The sequence below is a fragment of the Schistocerca gregaria genome, chromosome 4 (genome assembly GCF_023897955.1).
Source record: "Schistocerca gregaria isolate iqSchGreg1 chromosome 4, iqSchGreg1.2, whole genome shotgun sequence".
NCBI lineage: Eukaryota > Metazoa > Arthropoda > Insecta > Orthoptera > Acrididae > Schistocerca > Schistocerca gregaria.
Genome location: NC_064923.1, coordinates 615,593,696 through 615,610,775, shown reverse-complemented (window position 1 = coordinate 615,610,775; position 17,080 = coordinate 615,593,696). Strand labels below are relative to the sequence as shown.

The 17,080-nt window shown below is 39.3% G+C and overlaps 1 protein-coding gene across 1 annotated transcript in view; it reads right to left on the bottom strand.

The window, feature by feature from the left end:
• The window catches only part of LOC126267137 (transmembrane protein 179), a 43,870-nt gene that overhangs the window by 15,322 nt on the left and 11,468 nt on the right, over positions 1-17,080 (bottom strand). The window contains exon 3 of the mRNA XM_049972061.1: positions 16,018-16,146. Coding sequence (XP_049828018.1) covers positions 16,018-16,146 — 129 coding nt within the window. The remainder of the gene's footprint in view (positions 1-16,017; positions 16,147-17,080) is intronic.

The window sequence follows — 17,080 nt, the reverse complement described above, 5'->3', positions numbered from 1 at the left end:
CTGCAACTGCTGGCCCACACCTCTACCATGAAAACTATCTAGCAGCAGAGCCTTCTTCTTTCTGTTAGAAATTGCAGCTGACTTAGGCTCCCTAACTGCTGAGGACTGCTGCACATTTCTTATGTCTACAGCTACAAGATGCTCCTCTCCACTCAACTCTGACAGTTGGTTAAATCTATTGGTTATACACAAAGTACAACTGTCTGAATGTATCCTCCTCCTAGCTGTTCTCTTACCAACTGCCATTTCTCATTCCCCAGCACCCTCACCCTTCTCATCCTTTGTGTCTTGTAAATGCACATGAAGGGCACAGATCTTATGCTCCTGCTCCTCTATCAACTTATTTCTGCTACAAATTCTGTATTTCCTGGTGAGGATCTCACTAGAATGCCCACTGACTTCACCACTGCATTCCCCCCAATAAAAATACTTTGAACAAATCTCACACCGGAACCCGCATCCCACAAACCTATGACAAAGGCCACACTTCTCACTCATGATAAAATTTTAACAGATACTGAAAAAACTAAATGTCTACATTACCTAAGTTCAATTACAACAGTAGAACTATTTAAAGAACTAACAATAGTGATCTTGTATTTCACTCTCTAACAAGAAAGCAACTACTTCTTTTAATATTACTAAACCACAACTAATACCAATACCACAAAAACTTCAAGCAATTTCTTATCTAAAACCAAAAATTGAAGTGACCACTGTAACACTCAATGAAATGAAACACAGTGAACAAATGTGTTACTGAAATATTCCACTACAAACAATAAGAAACGTCAGCTGAAAACTACCACACTAAATTTAATAAACAACAAACAACTCTAAAAAACACAGTAGGTGAAAGTTTCTGAAAGTTTATTAATCCATTATTTCACCAGAAACAGCACGAGACACAATTAAAAAAATATTAAATTTAATAACTGAATAACAGTGCACAAACAACTTTGTCAGGACTTAGCTTTAGAACTCCTGCAGGTGCAACTGTATGCCGTGAAATATAAACAACTGCTCAACTCTGTTAATCCATAATTCCATATCAGCCTCATCCATCCAGCCCTTATAATGTACATGACCAACAACACTTGGCAGTATTTTAAAAGGTTTTGGCATTGTTTTGCACTTGAAAATTGTCATTGAATTGAGTTTATCACCACCAGTACAACATGAAAGGGCAACTCTATAGTGTATTTTTTCATGTCCACGTATTTTTATAGTTACAATTTTAGCACTTTTCATGGCAACTGCTGTTGTACTCCACACACTAATGTCAGAGGAGTTTCATCCATATTCACTATATGGCTTAGTTCCACACTAGTTGTATTTTGATGCTAAATAATAAAGCGATGGAAAGATAATATTCTCTCTTCATATTCTTGTGGCATTTTCTGAGATATTTTGGTCTTGGATTGTCTGCTAAGTCCATGACGCTTCATAGACCAGTAGCACCAACCAATCCTACCCTTAAATCCCATCAGATTCCACTGTAGCACTTACTTACAAGCATGTATTTAAATTATTTTTGTATTAATTTCAATACCATTTGGGTGAAGTCTTTGAATCCATTTGAATTTGTTATCATCTAGTTTTGGCAGTTTCGCATTCAGTGCTCTATTTGTGCATTTAGTCTTCCTCTTTTTTTTTTCAGTTCTTCTTTACTAGCCCACCAATCACAAATAGCTTTTTATGTTAGTGGAGGACCGAAATGCTGCTCAGCTGCTCTGCTTCCATGTTGTTCTGCACATACTATTACTTTCAATTTATAGCCCACATCATGTGAATACCTTTTCTTTTTCCATTACGAAACTAGCTACTAACAAAAATATTATACAGTCACTGATAACACAAATCTCTGTCAATCCAAGTTCACTGGCACCATAGACCGCAATGACGCATCCTAGACTAGACAGTGTTCTAGGTTTTTGTTGGCAGAGTGGGAGGGAGGCATTGTTAGCAAGATTTTGAACTCCCATAACTGATGTTTGTTGCATTGGTGCACTGTTGCTGTCAGTTGAATCCAGTGTTGCCATATACAGATAGGTTTCCCGCAGTGTCAAATATATCATGATTTTTAAGACTGGCGAGAAGTTTAAATTGAGCGCTGGACATTTTTACATTAATTTCAGTATAAGGTGCACTTGAAATTTGGAAGTAATTTTTCAAAGAAAACACTGTCTTATACACCATAAAATACGGTACTGATTTTGACAAACTTGCAACAGTGCAGCTTCAAGAGACACAATAACACAGACTATTGCACAATAACATCACATCTGAATGCCACAATGTTCCTGGCTCTTCAATGCTAGTACTATGTGATATCTCACGAAACCACCTTTGTTTACTAGTATCACTGACTATGAGGTGAGCCATTTTTGATAACAGGGCTATCACACCCGGGGATCTGACCTACAACAAAGTTTGTCACAGACTGCTTTGTATGGCCAAATATCAAGGAAGGTTGTATATCGTAAATGCAAGCATATACTGCATGTCAACACTCCAAAACAGGATGGTGTGCACAACAACACGACTGTTAGCCTACTTCTAACAGACTTTTCAGCATGTCATCTTAGATACTGTTGGACCCCTCCCCAATTCACTGGGTTATCAATGTATTCTTTCATCAACTGGCACAGTAACACGTTGGGTTGAAACTACACCAATTCTGGACATCAGTGTCAAGACCATTGCAAAGACATTTGTCATTCTACAGATTTTCCATTTTGACTGTCCTGCTGCAATAATGACAGATCCAGGCAGACAGTTCAAGTCAGCACTTTTTACTGGGGTATGTCACTTATGCAATGTTCAGCACTTTGAACAACAGCTTACCATCCATAAAGTAATGGACTGTTAGAGCACTGGCAGCACACACTTAGAACATCTCTTGTGTCATGGAGGGGAATGGACTGATGTCCTGCCATCCAGATTAGATCACTTCCACATTTCCATGAGATGGGATTCTCACAGTCACAGCTGCTACTTTTGTTGCTTCGGCACTGTCCCCTCCTTCACTTCAGCCTCCACCACTCGCTAACCCTGACCTCCACTACTGTTTTGGACGACCTCACCTTGTACAATACCATCTTTTTTGACTGGTATCAACCATGCAAACACCACCCACTCAACACAGTGAGAAATGGTCCAACCACACCACTACATTAATAGATTAATAAACAGCCATGGCAAGCCCGATGACACATACCTGCACAAAAATGAGAACCGTCCACCCCCTGTGTGCTCTGCACTCCCAGGAAGAGGCTCTGTGGTAACTCAGCAGGGGTTGCATGTTGCAGCATGAGGAAATTCTTTGGCCAGCACTATGGCCTTGCTGCACAATCTTACAGTGAATCTGTTTGAAGCTACTGTAGTTTATGCACCTTCTCTGATATATTGTGATCTCCATTATTTAAGGAGCATCCTCACATACATCTACTCTACAAACCTCATTTAGATCTCAGGCTACACTACAGATCAATCTGTCATCATAGGTGGAACTTCAGGGGGTGAAACTTACTGGCAGATGAATACAGTGTGCTGTACTGCGACTCAAATCTGGGACCTTTGCTTTTCACAGGTAAGTGCTCCAACCACATGAATTACCAAAGCATGATTCATGAGCTGTCCTCCCAACTTTACTTCCACCTCCTACCTTCCAGAAGTTTGAGTCTAAGCCTGGCACAAAGTTTTAATCTGTCAGGAAGTATTGTACAAATGCACATTCTACTGCTGGGTGAAAATTCCATTCTGGTCTCAGGGGATCACACGCTAGCCCTTAAGAGGCAAGCACTTAATAAAACATTAACAAGCAATTCCATTTATTATATGAACTTCAAATTGGTCTTACATAAATGTGACAATGAACAAACGCGTATGATAGGATCTAATTTTTAAATTGGATAATTTACATCTTCATACATTTTTTCAATGTGGTTTTCCAGTTCATAAACACAATGGAAAGCTTTAACATCTCCAGCAGAAATATTGTTTCATTATTATTGTCTTCACTGTTGCATTTACATCTGCAGCAGAAGGAACCTCACTATCGTCATTACTATCATGTCCAGTGCTTGTTTGGTTGGTTGGTTGGTTGGTTGGATGGATGGATGGGAGGGGACCAAACAGCGAGGTTGTCTGTCCCCTTCTATTAGGGAAGGATGGGGAAGGAAGGTGGCTGTGCTCTTTCAAAGGAACCATCCTGGCATTTGCCTGAAGCTATTTAGGGAAATCATGGAAAACCTAAATCAGGATGGCTGGATGTGAGTTTGAACCACTGTCCTCCCAAATGCGAGTCCAGTGAGCTAACCACAGTGCAACCTCGCTCAGTGTGTCCTGTGCTGTAGTCATTTGTCTGTATATGCAAGTCAATCATTTATTTAAAATATACCCTGCCAGCAGTGACAACATTTTCATTATTGTATAGAAAATCTTGTACTGGATGCTACAATTGCAGCTTTTCCCACAATGAAACAAGTTGAATTTCCTTCATGTGCTTGAATGAATCCCATTTTATAAAAGCAGTTGGAAACAGTAGACTCTTCAACCTCTCTCTATGTCTTGGCTATATAATCCAATACATCTAACAATGACACACTGAAGGAGGCTAGATCTTTTCCAGCTTCCGTCAAATTTACCACATTCTTAACAACGATTTCAATGTCTTTCTTATAAGAGGTTTTGAAGGCATGGACAATTAGCAAATCCAGGAACTGCAATCTTTTTCTGCAGTTTGGTGGCAGGACATTGCGTAAATTTATATGTTTTGATGTACAGGGCAACTTCTACAAAAAGGGGAATTTTCCTATTACAGGTTCCCATTCTTGCATCAGTGCTTTGCAATTACGTCTAAGTAATTATGATGCCAACCATGTTTTGTTATTGGCAATGTCACTTATTTGCAATGTTTTTTACATTTTTAAAACAATATGTTTTTTATTTGCCTATCACATATAGTTTCATTTTTCAGGGCCAACAGTATTTGTACCTAGAATTACTGTAAGACAAACTTCACTAGGTTTCCCACCACAGCAATTTTTGCCTTTCGTTGTGAGTGTTTTGTTTGGAATGGTACTGAAAGAAATACCAGTTTTATATATACTGAAGACAGACTTTAGTTTATATACTTTATAAGTTCTTGTAATCTGCCGCAGCCACTCAGTAACTGTTTTTATGTTTTCAATGTTTCCTTCGCCACATACAGTTTTAAACACCACTCTACATATATCACTTATTATACCCATCGATCCACCGATTAGATGTGAAGAGTCTTCAATTCCAAGAATACTGGCTACCTTCAGCACCTTTTCATCCCATATCATATTGTTCAGGGGGACATATAAAGCACATGCTATCTGAAACCAGCTCTTCCTAATTTCTTCCAGCTCTGCATATTTAGTGTAACTAGCATATTTAATCTATTTTGATTTTAGCCCCCTGTTATTTGCACTTTCCAAAATAAAGCCTTTGTTTTAAACAATGGTGTTCAGCGTAGACACAGGTACCCAAAAACTCTGTGTTAATGCAATGCGTGTTCCATAACAAACTTAAACTCTTTCAAGAATTTTTACTTTCTCTTCCATAAAAAGGGTTTTTTCTACCTCTTTTGTAATATTTTTCACCTTAAAACTGCAACAGTAAACACTAAACTTCCACTTGAAAGAAACAGCTGCAATGTTGATTACTTACGCAACACACTGAACAAAGCTACATGTTACACATAATTAACTCTTGGCACTGTGGTTGATGGGAGTAACTGTGTCAATTGAAATTGACTCATCACGGTCTGTAACAACAAATTTGTCAGCACAGCCAACATAGTTAACTATGGCTACCAGGTGACACTGTTCAGTGCATATGCGAACCATAAACAAAATTATAATATTGCTTACAAATACTGGAAGGTAGATGTCCTCTAAACATGATCATAGTCACAGTGCAAAGTTAATACTGAAATGACATGGCTACAATAATGTCACCATACTACTGTTTATGTAGCATACAGGACTGAAAGTTACTGAGTGACGTGGTGCAGTGGTTAACACACTGGACTCTCATTCGGGAGAATGAAAGTTCAAATCCATCTCCAACCATCCTGATTCAGGTTTTCCGTGATTTCCATAAATCATTTCAGGCACAAATGCTGGGATGGTTCCTTTGAAAGGGAATGGCTGATTTCCTTCCCCATCCTTTCCTAATCAAAGCTTGTGCTCCATCTCCAATGACCTCGTTGTCAACGGGACATTAAACACTAATCTCCTCCTCTAGTACTGAAAGTTAGAGTTGGTAGTGACAAGAGAGAAGTGAATGTTCATCTTAAGTCACACTTTCTTGTAACTTCTACCGAAACAGTTACTGTCATCAGTCACCAAGCTGAGTGGAGCTTAGCAGTGGCAAGAGAAAAAGTACTGTTGTTGCTGTCTTCAGTCGTCCGGAGACTGGTTTGATGCAGCTCTCCATGCTACTCTATCCTGTGCAAGCTGCTTCATTTCCCAGTACCTACTGCAACCTACATCCTTCTGAATTTGTTTAGTGTATTCATCTCTTGGTATCCCTCTACGATTTTTACCCTCCACACTGCCCTTCAATACTAAATTGGTGATCCCTTGATGCCTTAGAACATGTCCTACCAACCGATCCCTTCTTCTAGTCAAGTTGTGCCACAAACTTCTCTTCTCCCCAATTCTATTCAATACTTTCTCATTAGTTATGCGATCTACCCACCTAATCTTCAGCATTCTTCTGTAGCACCACATTTCGAAAGCTTCTATTTTCTTCTTGACCAAACTATTTATACCTTTTTAAATTTTCTAACCTACCTGCCTGATCAAGGGATCTGACATTCCACGCTCCGATCCGTAGAATGCCAGTTTTCTTTCTCCTGATAACGACATCCTCTTCAGTAGTCCCCACCTGGAGATCCTAATGGGGGACTATTTTACCTCCAGAATATTTTACCCAAGTGCCATAAATTGTTCCAATTTTTATTGTTTCAGATCTACAGATCAGAACATCCAGGGTTAAAGAAAATTAAGCATGTAAAATTTGTAAACAATACTTGTAGGCTGATGTCAGCATCATTTTATGTGAAGTACATTAATTTTTTCTCTATGAATGTTGTATCATAAAGCGCAAATCATACAAAAATTATAAATATGTTAACATACAAGCAGGTGTGAATTAATGTTGGGGACATAGCAAAATTTGACAGTAGTGAAATAGTTGGAAAGGGCAGAAAAACATTAACTTCTGAATGTAAAAGTGGGGTTATATTAGTTGGAAATGGCAGAAAAACATTAACTTCTGAATGTAAAAGTGGGGTTATACTACATATCCATTATAAGTGGGCTTTCCTGGGTTTTCTCATAAGTGTTAAACTGCACTGATCTGCACATAACCTTCAGTTATGCAATGTCTGAGAGTGACAGCATTAATAATGACGAATGTGGAACCACAGAACAGGAAGTGATCCACACCATTCAAAAGCTGAAAAACAACAAGGTAGCAGGCAAGGACCAGATAGCAGCAGAGATGTTAACCGAGGGCAGAAGCAGACTATACAAAGAAATTTGTAACCTTGTCACAATGATCTGGAAAAGTGAAACATTGCCTGAAGATTGGAAAATTGCAATAATCTGCCCCATGCACAAGAAAGAAAACAGAGTGGAATGTGGAAATTATGGAGGAATCAGTTAGCTGAACATAACCTACAAAATCCTGTCAGTGATTATTCTGGAAAAATTTAAACATTACGCAGAAAACATTATTCAAGATTATCAGACTGGATTTAGAATAAACTATTCCACAACTGATAATTTGTTTACTATACGACAGATCTTTGAGAAATACTGGGAATTTAACAAAAACATCCACTGTCTCTTCATTGACTTCCAGTGAGCCTCTGACTGCACCCACAGAAGTAGCCTCTACAACATGTTACGAAAGTTTAGTATATCCAGTAAAAATCATTAGGATGGTACATCTGTGCATGGATGGCTCCCAGGCAATAGTGATGTTCAGGGGATCTATATCCCCCACCTTTCCAATTAAAACAGGCTTACAACAAGGAGATGCTATTTCATGTGTCCTCTTTAACCTTGCATTTGAGAAAGTGGTCCAGGAGAGTAATGTACACGTATAAAATGGTCTCCAGTTCGAACACAGTGAAGTAAAACTCCTGGCTTATGCAGATGATATAGTGATGCTGAGTGGAACTGAAAGACATGAGCAGATTTCTCAGGCACAGTGCGAGCAAAATGGGGCTTTTGATTAACCACGAGAAAACAGAATATACAGAAATAGGTCAAGTCATAAACCCAAATCATTACTTTGAAATTGACTAACATTCTAAATCCAGAAAAGTTTTTCAGTTTAAATACCTTGGAACACGTTTCAACAGCAAAAATATCATAACAATGGATACAAACGAAAGAACAGCCTCCGGGTCAAGATGTCTGTATTCACTAAGCAACCTACTGAATAGTAAAACTGTGTCAATCATCAAAAAGATGAAGATATACAACACTATCATCTGCCCCATAGTAGTGTACAGTTCAGAAAGCTGGATGCTTACACAGAATGAAAAAGCAAAACTCAATGTTTTCGAAAGAAAAGCAATGAGAAAAATCTGGGGATCCATGTTACAGAATGGCATATGGAGAATTCAGAAGAACAATGAAATTCACCAGTTAATGAAGCAACCCACTATCATCCAGAAATTGAAAAGTAGGAGACTAATGGGCTGGACATGCGGCTAGAAAGGAAAACAACAGAAACACCAAGAAAGCATTTGAAGGAACTCTCCAGGCAACAAGGCCATTGAGCAGACCTTGTACAAGGTGGAAAGATGACACAGAGAAGGACATCTCAGCATTATGAATTTCCACAGGGTGGAGAGAGACTGCGAGAGATAGAAGGTGGTGGAAGCAGATCTTTGATGCAGTGCATGGTCTACTGGGCCTGTGATCACTGAGAGGGGGTGGGGGTGGGGGTGGGGGGGGGAGGGAAGGGGGGGGGGGGAAGAGAGAAAGGGAGAGCAGTTTTTAGAGAAGGCATTTAGTATTTTTTTGTAGGATGTATTGTTACATCATTTACAAAGCTAACTGTTCCAGTTGACTGTGTGATGATTAAAGTCAGCTGTAATGATGATAGCACAATTAGTGAACATACGTACTAGCAAACTGAGATTTCCTTTAAAGCTTTTAGTTATGCCTGGGGATGATTTTGGTGGTTGAAAGAAAGAATCAGTTATAAGTTTATGACCACTCTTGATGCTGAACCTTGCCCAAACTATTTTGCACACTGCAAATATACTTCTTGGATTTTCCACCAGATAGTATTGTGTGAATGCCACAATATTTCATTGATGAAGCTGCTCGACATCAACAGGTGGCGGCAGTTGCTGCTGTCACTGCAGCAAGACGTGACTGACGATAATCACGTGGCGGCATCAAAATTTATGATGCCAGGAGCAGGCAATATGCTTGCATAGGAAGACGCTTGCAGTTGGAGAAAAGCAGCACTCCTAATGCACCCTGCTGGGAGCCACAGAAACATGTTTCGCGTGTACACTGTGGACAATAACTGTGCTGTCGGATACTCGTGTTGTTAAAAGCAGAATAAAAGCTCAGCAGTGCATTGTGCCGAGTCATGAATCAGAAGTTCTTTTCTCAGTTTTGATTTAATGGAAGCCAGGGCTGGATTCCAGGCAGTGCTTAGTTGAAAACCTGCATCCCTGTTGATAAGGTTATCTACCGTGTGGGTATGTATGGCCTCCATAACAACAGTCCCAGAAACATGACGCCAGGGACAACATTTTGGTCATTGAGTAGAACATGCGAAGTCCCATGTCTAGACAAAGCTCTGCTACCGCTGATTTATCATGTTGCCCCAGGCCTGTATGGTGCTGGTGTTCAACACAACATCCTTGCAAGTTCAGCATGTCTGCCCAATACACAAGTTTCCACAAAGACATGGGATCTTGTGATCACCACTATCCCAATCCTAGATGTAATAGCTGGCATAGAACAGGCAATTTTGAAGCTTCCATGTGATGTTGCAGAAGAGACTAGGAGGGACGCCTGCTGAATTTTAACATAAGCTCCAACAAGAAAGTTTAACATCAGCTCAACAGAAAGGAAAGCTCTGTGAGACTTGACAGCAGACGAAGACCTCGTCATGGTACCTGCTTACAAGGGGAATACCACCGTCGTCTTCTCACGAGCTGAATACAACAGCAAGATGGAGGTGCTGCTTCTCAATGATCCTTCTTATCACAAGCTAAGAGAGGATCCAACTGGCAAGATACAGGGAAGAACATTAGACCTTCTTAAGAAGAGTTCTATTGCTTCTGAAATCACGAAGAACCTACACCAAAAGGCTGAAGCTCCCCCAAGACTCTAGGGTCTACCACAGATACATAAGGATGGGTCTCCTCTTTGTCCAATAGTAAGCAGCATTTGAGCTTCTACCTATTTTCTGGCCAAATACCTTACTACACTCTCGGGATTTCTCAGAGGTAAGTGAGACCGCCATATCTGCAGTTCCGAGGACTTCATAGGATGCCTGAGGACACTAAAGCTACAACTGTCAGATCTTTTTGTTAGCTTTGACTTTGTATCTTTATTTACAAAAGTACCCCTGCAGGACTCATTAGAGCTTATCAGCAGCCAGTTTGAAAAAGACATTGCGGCAGTGTTGAAATATGTGCTTATGGTAACTTATTTCTTATTAGAAGACTAGTATTTTGAACAAGTGGACAGTGTCACCATGGGAAGTTCTCTATCTCCCGTGGTGGCCAACTATTTTATGGAAGACTTTGAGGAAAAAGCACTACAGTAGGCAAGTCTCAAACTTTCCTGCTTCTGGTGGTATCGAGATGACACATTTGTGGTGTAGCACCTTTGAATAGATACATCACCTGCATTTCTCTGTCATCTGAACTTGCTCCATCCAAATATAAAGTTCACAATGGAAGTGGAAAATGATGACATTTTACCATTTCTGGATGTCATGATGATAAGAAAAGCCAATGGTACACTGGGACATAGCACATCACAAATCAGCTCACATGGAGGTATATTTCCAGGTCACAAGTTGTCATCACCCTGCACAATGCATTATTGTCTTATGCTCCTTGGTGCATAAAGCACATGTGGTCTCAGATCCCAAAGTTCTACCTGGTGAACTACAACACCTAAGAACAGAATTCAAACAGAATGGCTATTCCAATAGATAGATACACCACACATTACGTTCTATGCAAATTCAAAGCACGAATGTAAATGAAGATGCAGAGGTACCCACTGCATTGGCATTCTTGTCCTGTTTTGGTGGCATGTCTTCAAGAATAGAAAGAATGTTCAGAAGGCATAAGATCAAATGTGTTTTTCAGCCACCACCAAAATTAGGGAATTTATTGTGCTCGGTCAAAGATGACCTTGGCCTTAGGAAGTGTGACATGTACAAGATCCCATGACAATGTGGAAAATCTTATTTAAGGCAGACACGTTGAATCATGCAAGAACATCGTGTCGAATGCCATCACCACAAAAGCCTGGGGCAACCTGATAAATCAGTGGTGGTAGAGCACTGTCTGGAAAAGGGGCATTGCATGTTTTAAGTAAAGACTGAAATTTTATCTTCAGCATCATCTTTCTGGGACTGTGTTGTTAAGGAGGCCACATATATCTGTGTGGCAGACTATCTCATCAACAGGGATGCAAGTTTTCAATTAAGTGGTGCCTGGAATTCAGAACTGGCTGCCACTAAATCAAAACAGAGAAAACATGAAATCCTTATTCATGATTCAATGCAACATACCGCTTAAATTTAATTCAGCTTTTAAGCACATGAATGTCTGGCAGCACAGTCACTGCCTACAGTGCACGTGTGGATGGCCTTTCTGTGGCTCCCAACATGGGGCGCTAGAAGCACCACTGTTCTCCTACTGCAAGCATCTTCCCACACATGCATATTGTCTGCTCCTGGTCTAATAAATTTCAATGCCACTGCTTTATTATCATCAGTCAGGTCTTGCAGTAATGACAGCAGCAACTACCACCACCTGAACATGTCATGCAGTTGCTGTGACGAAATATTACGCAATAAGATCCAGCAACAAACCCGAGAATAGTATTTGCAACAGATCCGTCGATAAAGCCTGGAAAGTCACAATTTTCATGTTGTTTCAGTTTCCATCTTGGTGAATTTGAGTTTCTCTTCTATTGCTAGGAACATACCACCTCAATTTCTCACTGTCTGTCTTTTGGTATATGTACACTTAAATTTTCCCCAAAATCTCACTTCGATCAAATTTAGAGTGTTATACTTCACTGAAATTCTAAAAGCGAGGCTAATCTTCCCAACCTTTCCTGCCAGACATCAGTGGAATGATATTAGCATTACCTAGGAGCCCAGAGACAGGCATTGTTTCTGCCAACATGCACCACAAACTGTGGTTGGCTCCACCCCGTTCCTTCAATGGCTGTCTGAATACCCTCTTCAATATGTGGAATGAGGCCCTCAGGCATACACACTTAATGCATCTAGTGTTCTTTTCAATCCCTTGCTGCAGTGGGGTACCATTATGCACAATATGTCTGAATTCCCAATGATTAATGAACTACTACTCTCTTGCTCTGCATTCCACTAACAGGAGGAACAGCATATTTACCAATAGGTGAAATGTTTGATGATCTTATATACAACCCTGATTTGGTTCCCAGTGATTACTATCTCCAAAAAGTAATTAATATTTTCTCAATCAAAAGGTTAGTTTGAACAATTTAGTGCTTTTCTAGTCATGGTCCCATTACAGGTGGTATGTCTGTGGCCTCCATCAGTGTTTGAACTGATCAGCTAAGCCTGTTATAAAGAGATCTACAGTTTCATGTGTACCCTGAACCATAGTGCTAATCATCAGAAGAGATAAGAACGCTACCGACAGATGACAATTTTTTTTTTTGGACTGACGAGAGATTGAACCCAAAGCTTTTGGTTCTTAGTCTGGCACTCAACCATCGAGTCCAACATACATAAAATGAAAGAAAAGCTATTGTCATAGTTTTCCTTAAAGACATCTGACTTTTACACACCGTCTTATTATTTTTAAGCTTTTTGATGGTGAATTCTATGAAGAGAGTATTCAGAAGCTCATCCACTGCAACAATAAGTGCATTAATGCATTGAGAAATTACACCTCATAGCATATGAGAAAGAAAGACTAATATTTAATGTCCTCTTGAGGATAAGCCCATCACAGATGCTGCATAAGCTCAAATAGAGCAAGGATGGGATAGGATACTGGCTATGTATCTTTTTTGAAGAAGCTATTCTGACATTTGGCTTACTCAATTTAGGGAAACCATGGAGAAATTGAATCAGGACGACTGGATGGGAGTTTGAACCCCACTCCCTTCAGATGTGAGTAATGTCTCTATAAACTCAGTATTTCACTCAGTCTTATTGAAGTAACTCTAATATGAAACAATAAAAAGTCAGTACATGTATCAGTATCTTAATGAACAAATATAAGTGACTTTCTAAACTACCCTCATGCAAGGAAGAGTTGAATAATCCTACATTATTAAGAGACTTCATACTCTTAATTTTCCAGTTCTTTGCCAAAGTCAAAATTATTGAACAGCCATTCATGTTTTCCTCTGACAATGGGATGAGTGTCTGTCTTGTCAATATTTCAATTTAATGAGAGTAAATGCAGACTCAAAAACAAAATGCTCCATTATTCCTGCTCTATCTGCTCCACATGTTACTTGAACCAAATCTAATCCATACAGTGTATAAATTTGTTAATATCTTTAAAAATAGGATATTTTATATAAATTTCAGATTCATTTACAGAACAGGGTGTAACGGGTAAAATCTACATAATACTCCACAGGCCACCTAACGGTGTGTGTGGTAACACTAACTGATCCCTCCTTCCCCGTTCCACTCGCAAATGGCATGTGAGAAGAATGACTGTCGGTAAGCCTCTTTATTAGCTCTAATTTCCTGAAGTTTCTCATCATGGTCTTTTGTGAGATGTGTGTGTGAGGAAGTCATAAACTGTCAGCTCTTCCTGAAAAGTGCTCTCTCAAAATTTCAATAGGAAACCTGTCCATGATGCACAACCCCTTTCTTATAGCATCTGCCACTGGAGTTTGTCAAGTATCTCTGTAACGCTCTCGCACCGACTAATGATCCTGCGACAAAACATTGTATTTTCTGTGCATCTTGTCAGTCCTACTTAGTAAGGATCCCAGACAGATATACTACACTCAATAATTGGTTGAACAAGCATTTTGTGTACCAATTCCTTCATGGATGAGTTACATTTCCTTAATATTCTTCCCATGCACTTCAGTCTGCTACCCGCTTTTCCCACTATCTGCTTTTCATTTGATTTGATTTGTTGAGCCATCTTCAAGCATTTTCCATGCAACTGATATCATTTTACATACATCATATAGCTACATAGTAAGTCATACATTTATGTGGTCATTCCACTTAAGATCACTTTGGATAGTTACTCCTAGATACTTTATGGTAGATACTGTTTCCAGCAATATGTCCTAAATAGTGTATTTGTGTAATAGTGGATTTCTTTCCTATGTATGTACAACATGTTACATTTGTTTACGTTTAGGGTCAACTGCCAGAGCCTGCATCATTCATCAACCCTCTGCACATCATTCTGCACATTGATACTATCTGCTGGCATCGCTACTTTCTTATAGACAACTGCATCATCTGTGAAAAGTCTTAAGGAGCTTCTTATGCTTTCTACTGGATCATTTACATACACTGTATGCAGTAACTGTCCTATCTCACTTCCTTGGGGTAATAGTGTAGAAGGTAGCTGTCAACCTGTGTAATTTGGTTCCTGGAAGAGTTAACTGTGACAATACAAAAGGCACATAGAATGTCCTCTGGGAAGCAAGTGAATGTTACTCTTGTTTCCTGAATGCATTATTTTTGGTAGTAGTTAGCAATGACTTAGCAAGTGGACAATCTCTTTGGTGGGTAGTGCACAAAGGAAATTTTAAGACAGCTGCTGTTGTTGAGTTGTTGGCCATTGCAGGATTACCTGCAGGGTTATGGTTAAAATTAGATGTTGACAGTTTTGAGTATTTCTAGTATATGAAACTGATCACATTGGAAAAATATAGTCTTGTGCCAGAATGAGTACTGTTGATTTCATACTACTTTTAATAATCCTCTCTTGATGAATATTTTCTCTACTTCCCCTATCTGGTACACTGTACAAGTTAAATTACCGGTAGCTACTCAATATTGACAGTTGAGTCATCTCATAAAAGGTAATGACATAAAGACAATAATATGTACTGTGAAATCTAAGAGACAAAACGCAGAAGCTATACTTTCTTTTCTGGACACACAATGAAAACTCAGGGGAATGAACCGGCCTTTATGGAGTGAAATGAAGGGTAATGTGACAGTATTTTTCAACCAAAGGGTCACTGACTACCAATACTGATATAAAATACAACTACCAAAACAATATAAACAGACTTCACTACCAGGAAACATCGGTTGATCAAGTGTTACACTCAATAAATCATGACAAAGTGATCTGGTAAAAAATAAAATAAGACTCATGAATTTCTTTATCTCTAGATTTCACAATTACTGTGCATGTTTATTTAAAAACAACTGAAACGGTATTTTCTTCTACCAGGTACAAACAATACTGTAATTTTATCTATAACCACAAAAATTATTTATTGCAGACACTACAATAATTCCTTCCTGACTAGTTCTGGTGATCAGACAGGTACAATAGAGTGGGGACTACCAGACGGTCTACCTTGGCCAAAGTGACATGTCATAGTGAAATAACATTTTTGGGAGGTTTCCTGTGGTAAGAGCTGGAGAAGCAAGGTACTAAGTAAAATAGTATCACAAAATACAAACAAAATTTAATTTTTTCAGAAATAAAAAGAGAAAAAGGTCTGTAAATCAGTCAACTTGGTTACTACTTACGATGGAAATCTTTTTGTCATTTCATCACACCATACTAGAAAGCCCAGAGTTATCATCAGTGCAGCTATGATTGTCATAATACACAAGATTGTACTTGTAACAACATCGACAAATGCTGATACAAATGAGCTGTAAAGAGACAGACAAACACAACATTAATTTTTAAAACTAACAGTTACACACACACACACACACACACACACACACACACACACACACACACACACAATAAACAGGAAGTCACAGGTTTTGTCCTTGTAGAAATAGAGTGTGGGACACACAACTGTTAAAACTACTGTCCACGTGTAAAAATGGCACAGTTTCCACAACATAAGATGAGGTATATGAAGATGGCACCTGTTTGTTCCGACATGTCTGAAAGAACAGAGACCATTGGTGATCTTGCAGCTCTTGAAGAATGAAATTACAATGAAATCCACACCTTTAGCTACTTAAAGGCATTAATAAATATCAACGGGGACAGTTGAAAATGTGTGCCCCAACCAGGACTAGAACCCAGGATCTCCTGCTTACAGACACAGAGGATTGTCTGACTGCAGGAACTTATCTCTGGCATGCTCCCCGTGAGACCAACATTTCTAACTTACTGTACACACACTACATTTGTAGTGCCTGCCTACTATATTCATTCGGACACATCCGAAAGAATAGATAGCATCTTCCTACAGATAAAGCTTAGCAGCCAATGATCTTCAGTACAAATGCACTCACATTGGCTCAACTCCAATGGGAATTGGTAGATTGACTGCCGCGAAGAATGAATTAGTGGGCAGGGGCACTACAAATGTAGTGTGTGGACAATAAGTTGGAAGTGTAGGTCTCACGGGAAGCATGGTAGAGATAAGTCCCTACAGTCACACTATCTTCTGTGTCCTTGGTCTGATAAGAGTGTCTGCCATGCAAGCAGGAGATCCTGAGTTCGAGTCCCAGTTGAAGCACACATTTTCAACTGTCCTCATTGACATTTATCAACGCCCATAAGCAGCTAAAGGTCTGGATTTCATTGTAATTTCATTAAGCTGAGGTAAGTTAGTGATACAAA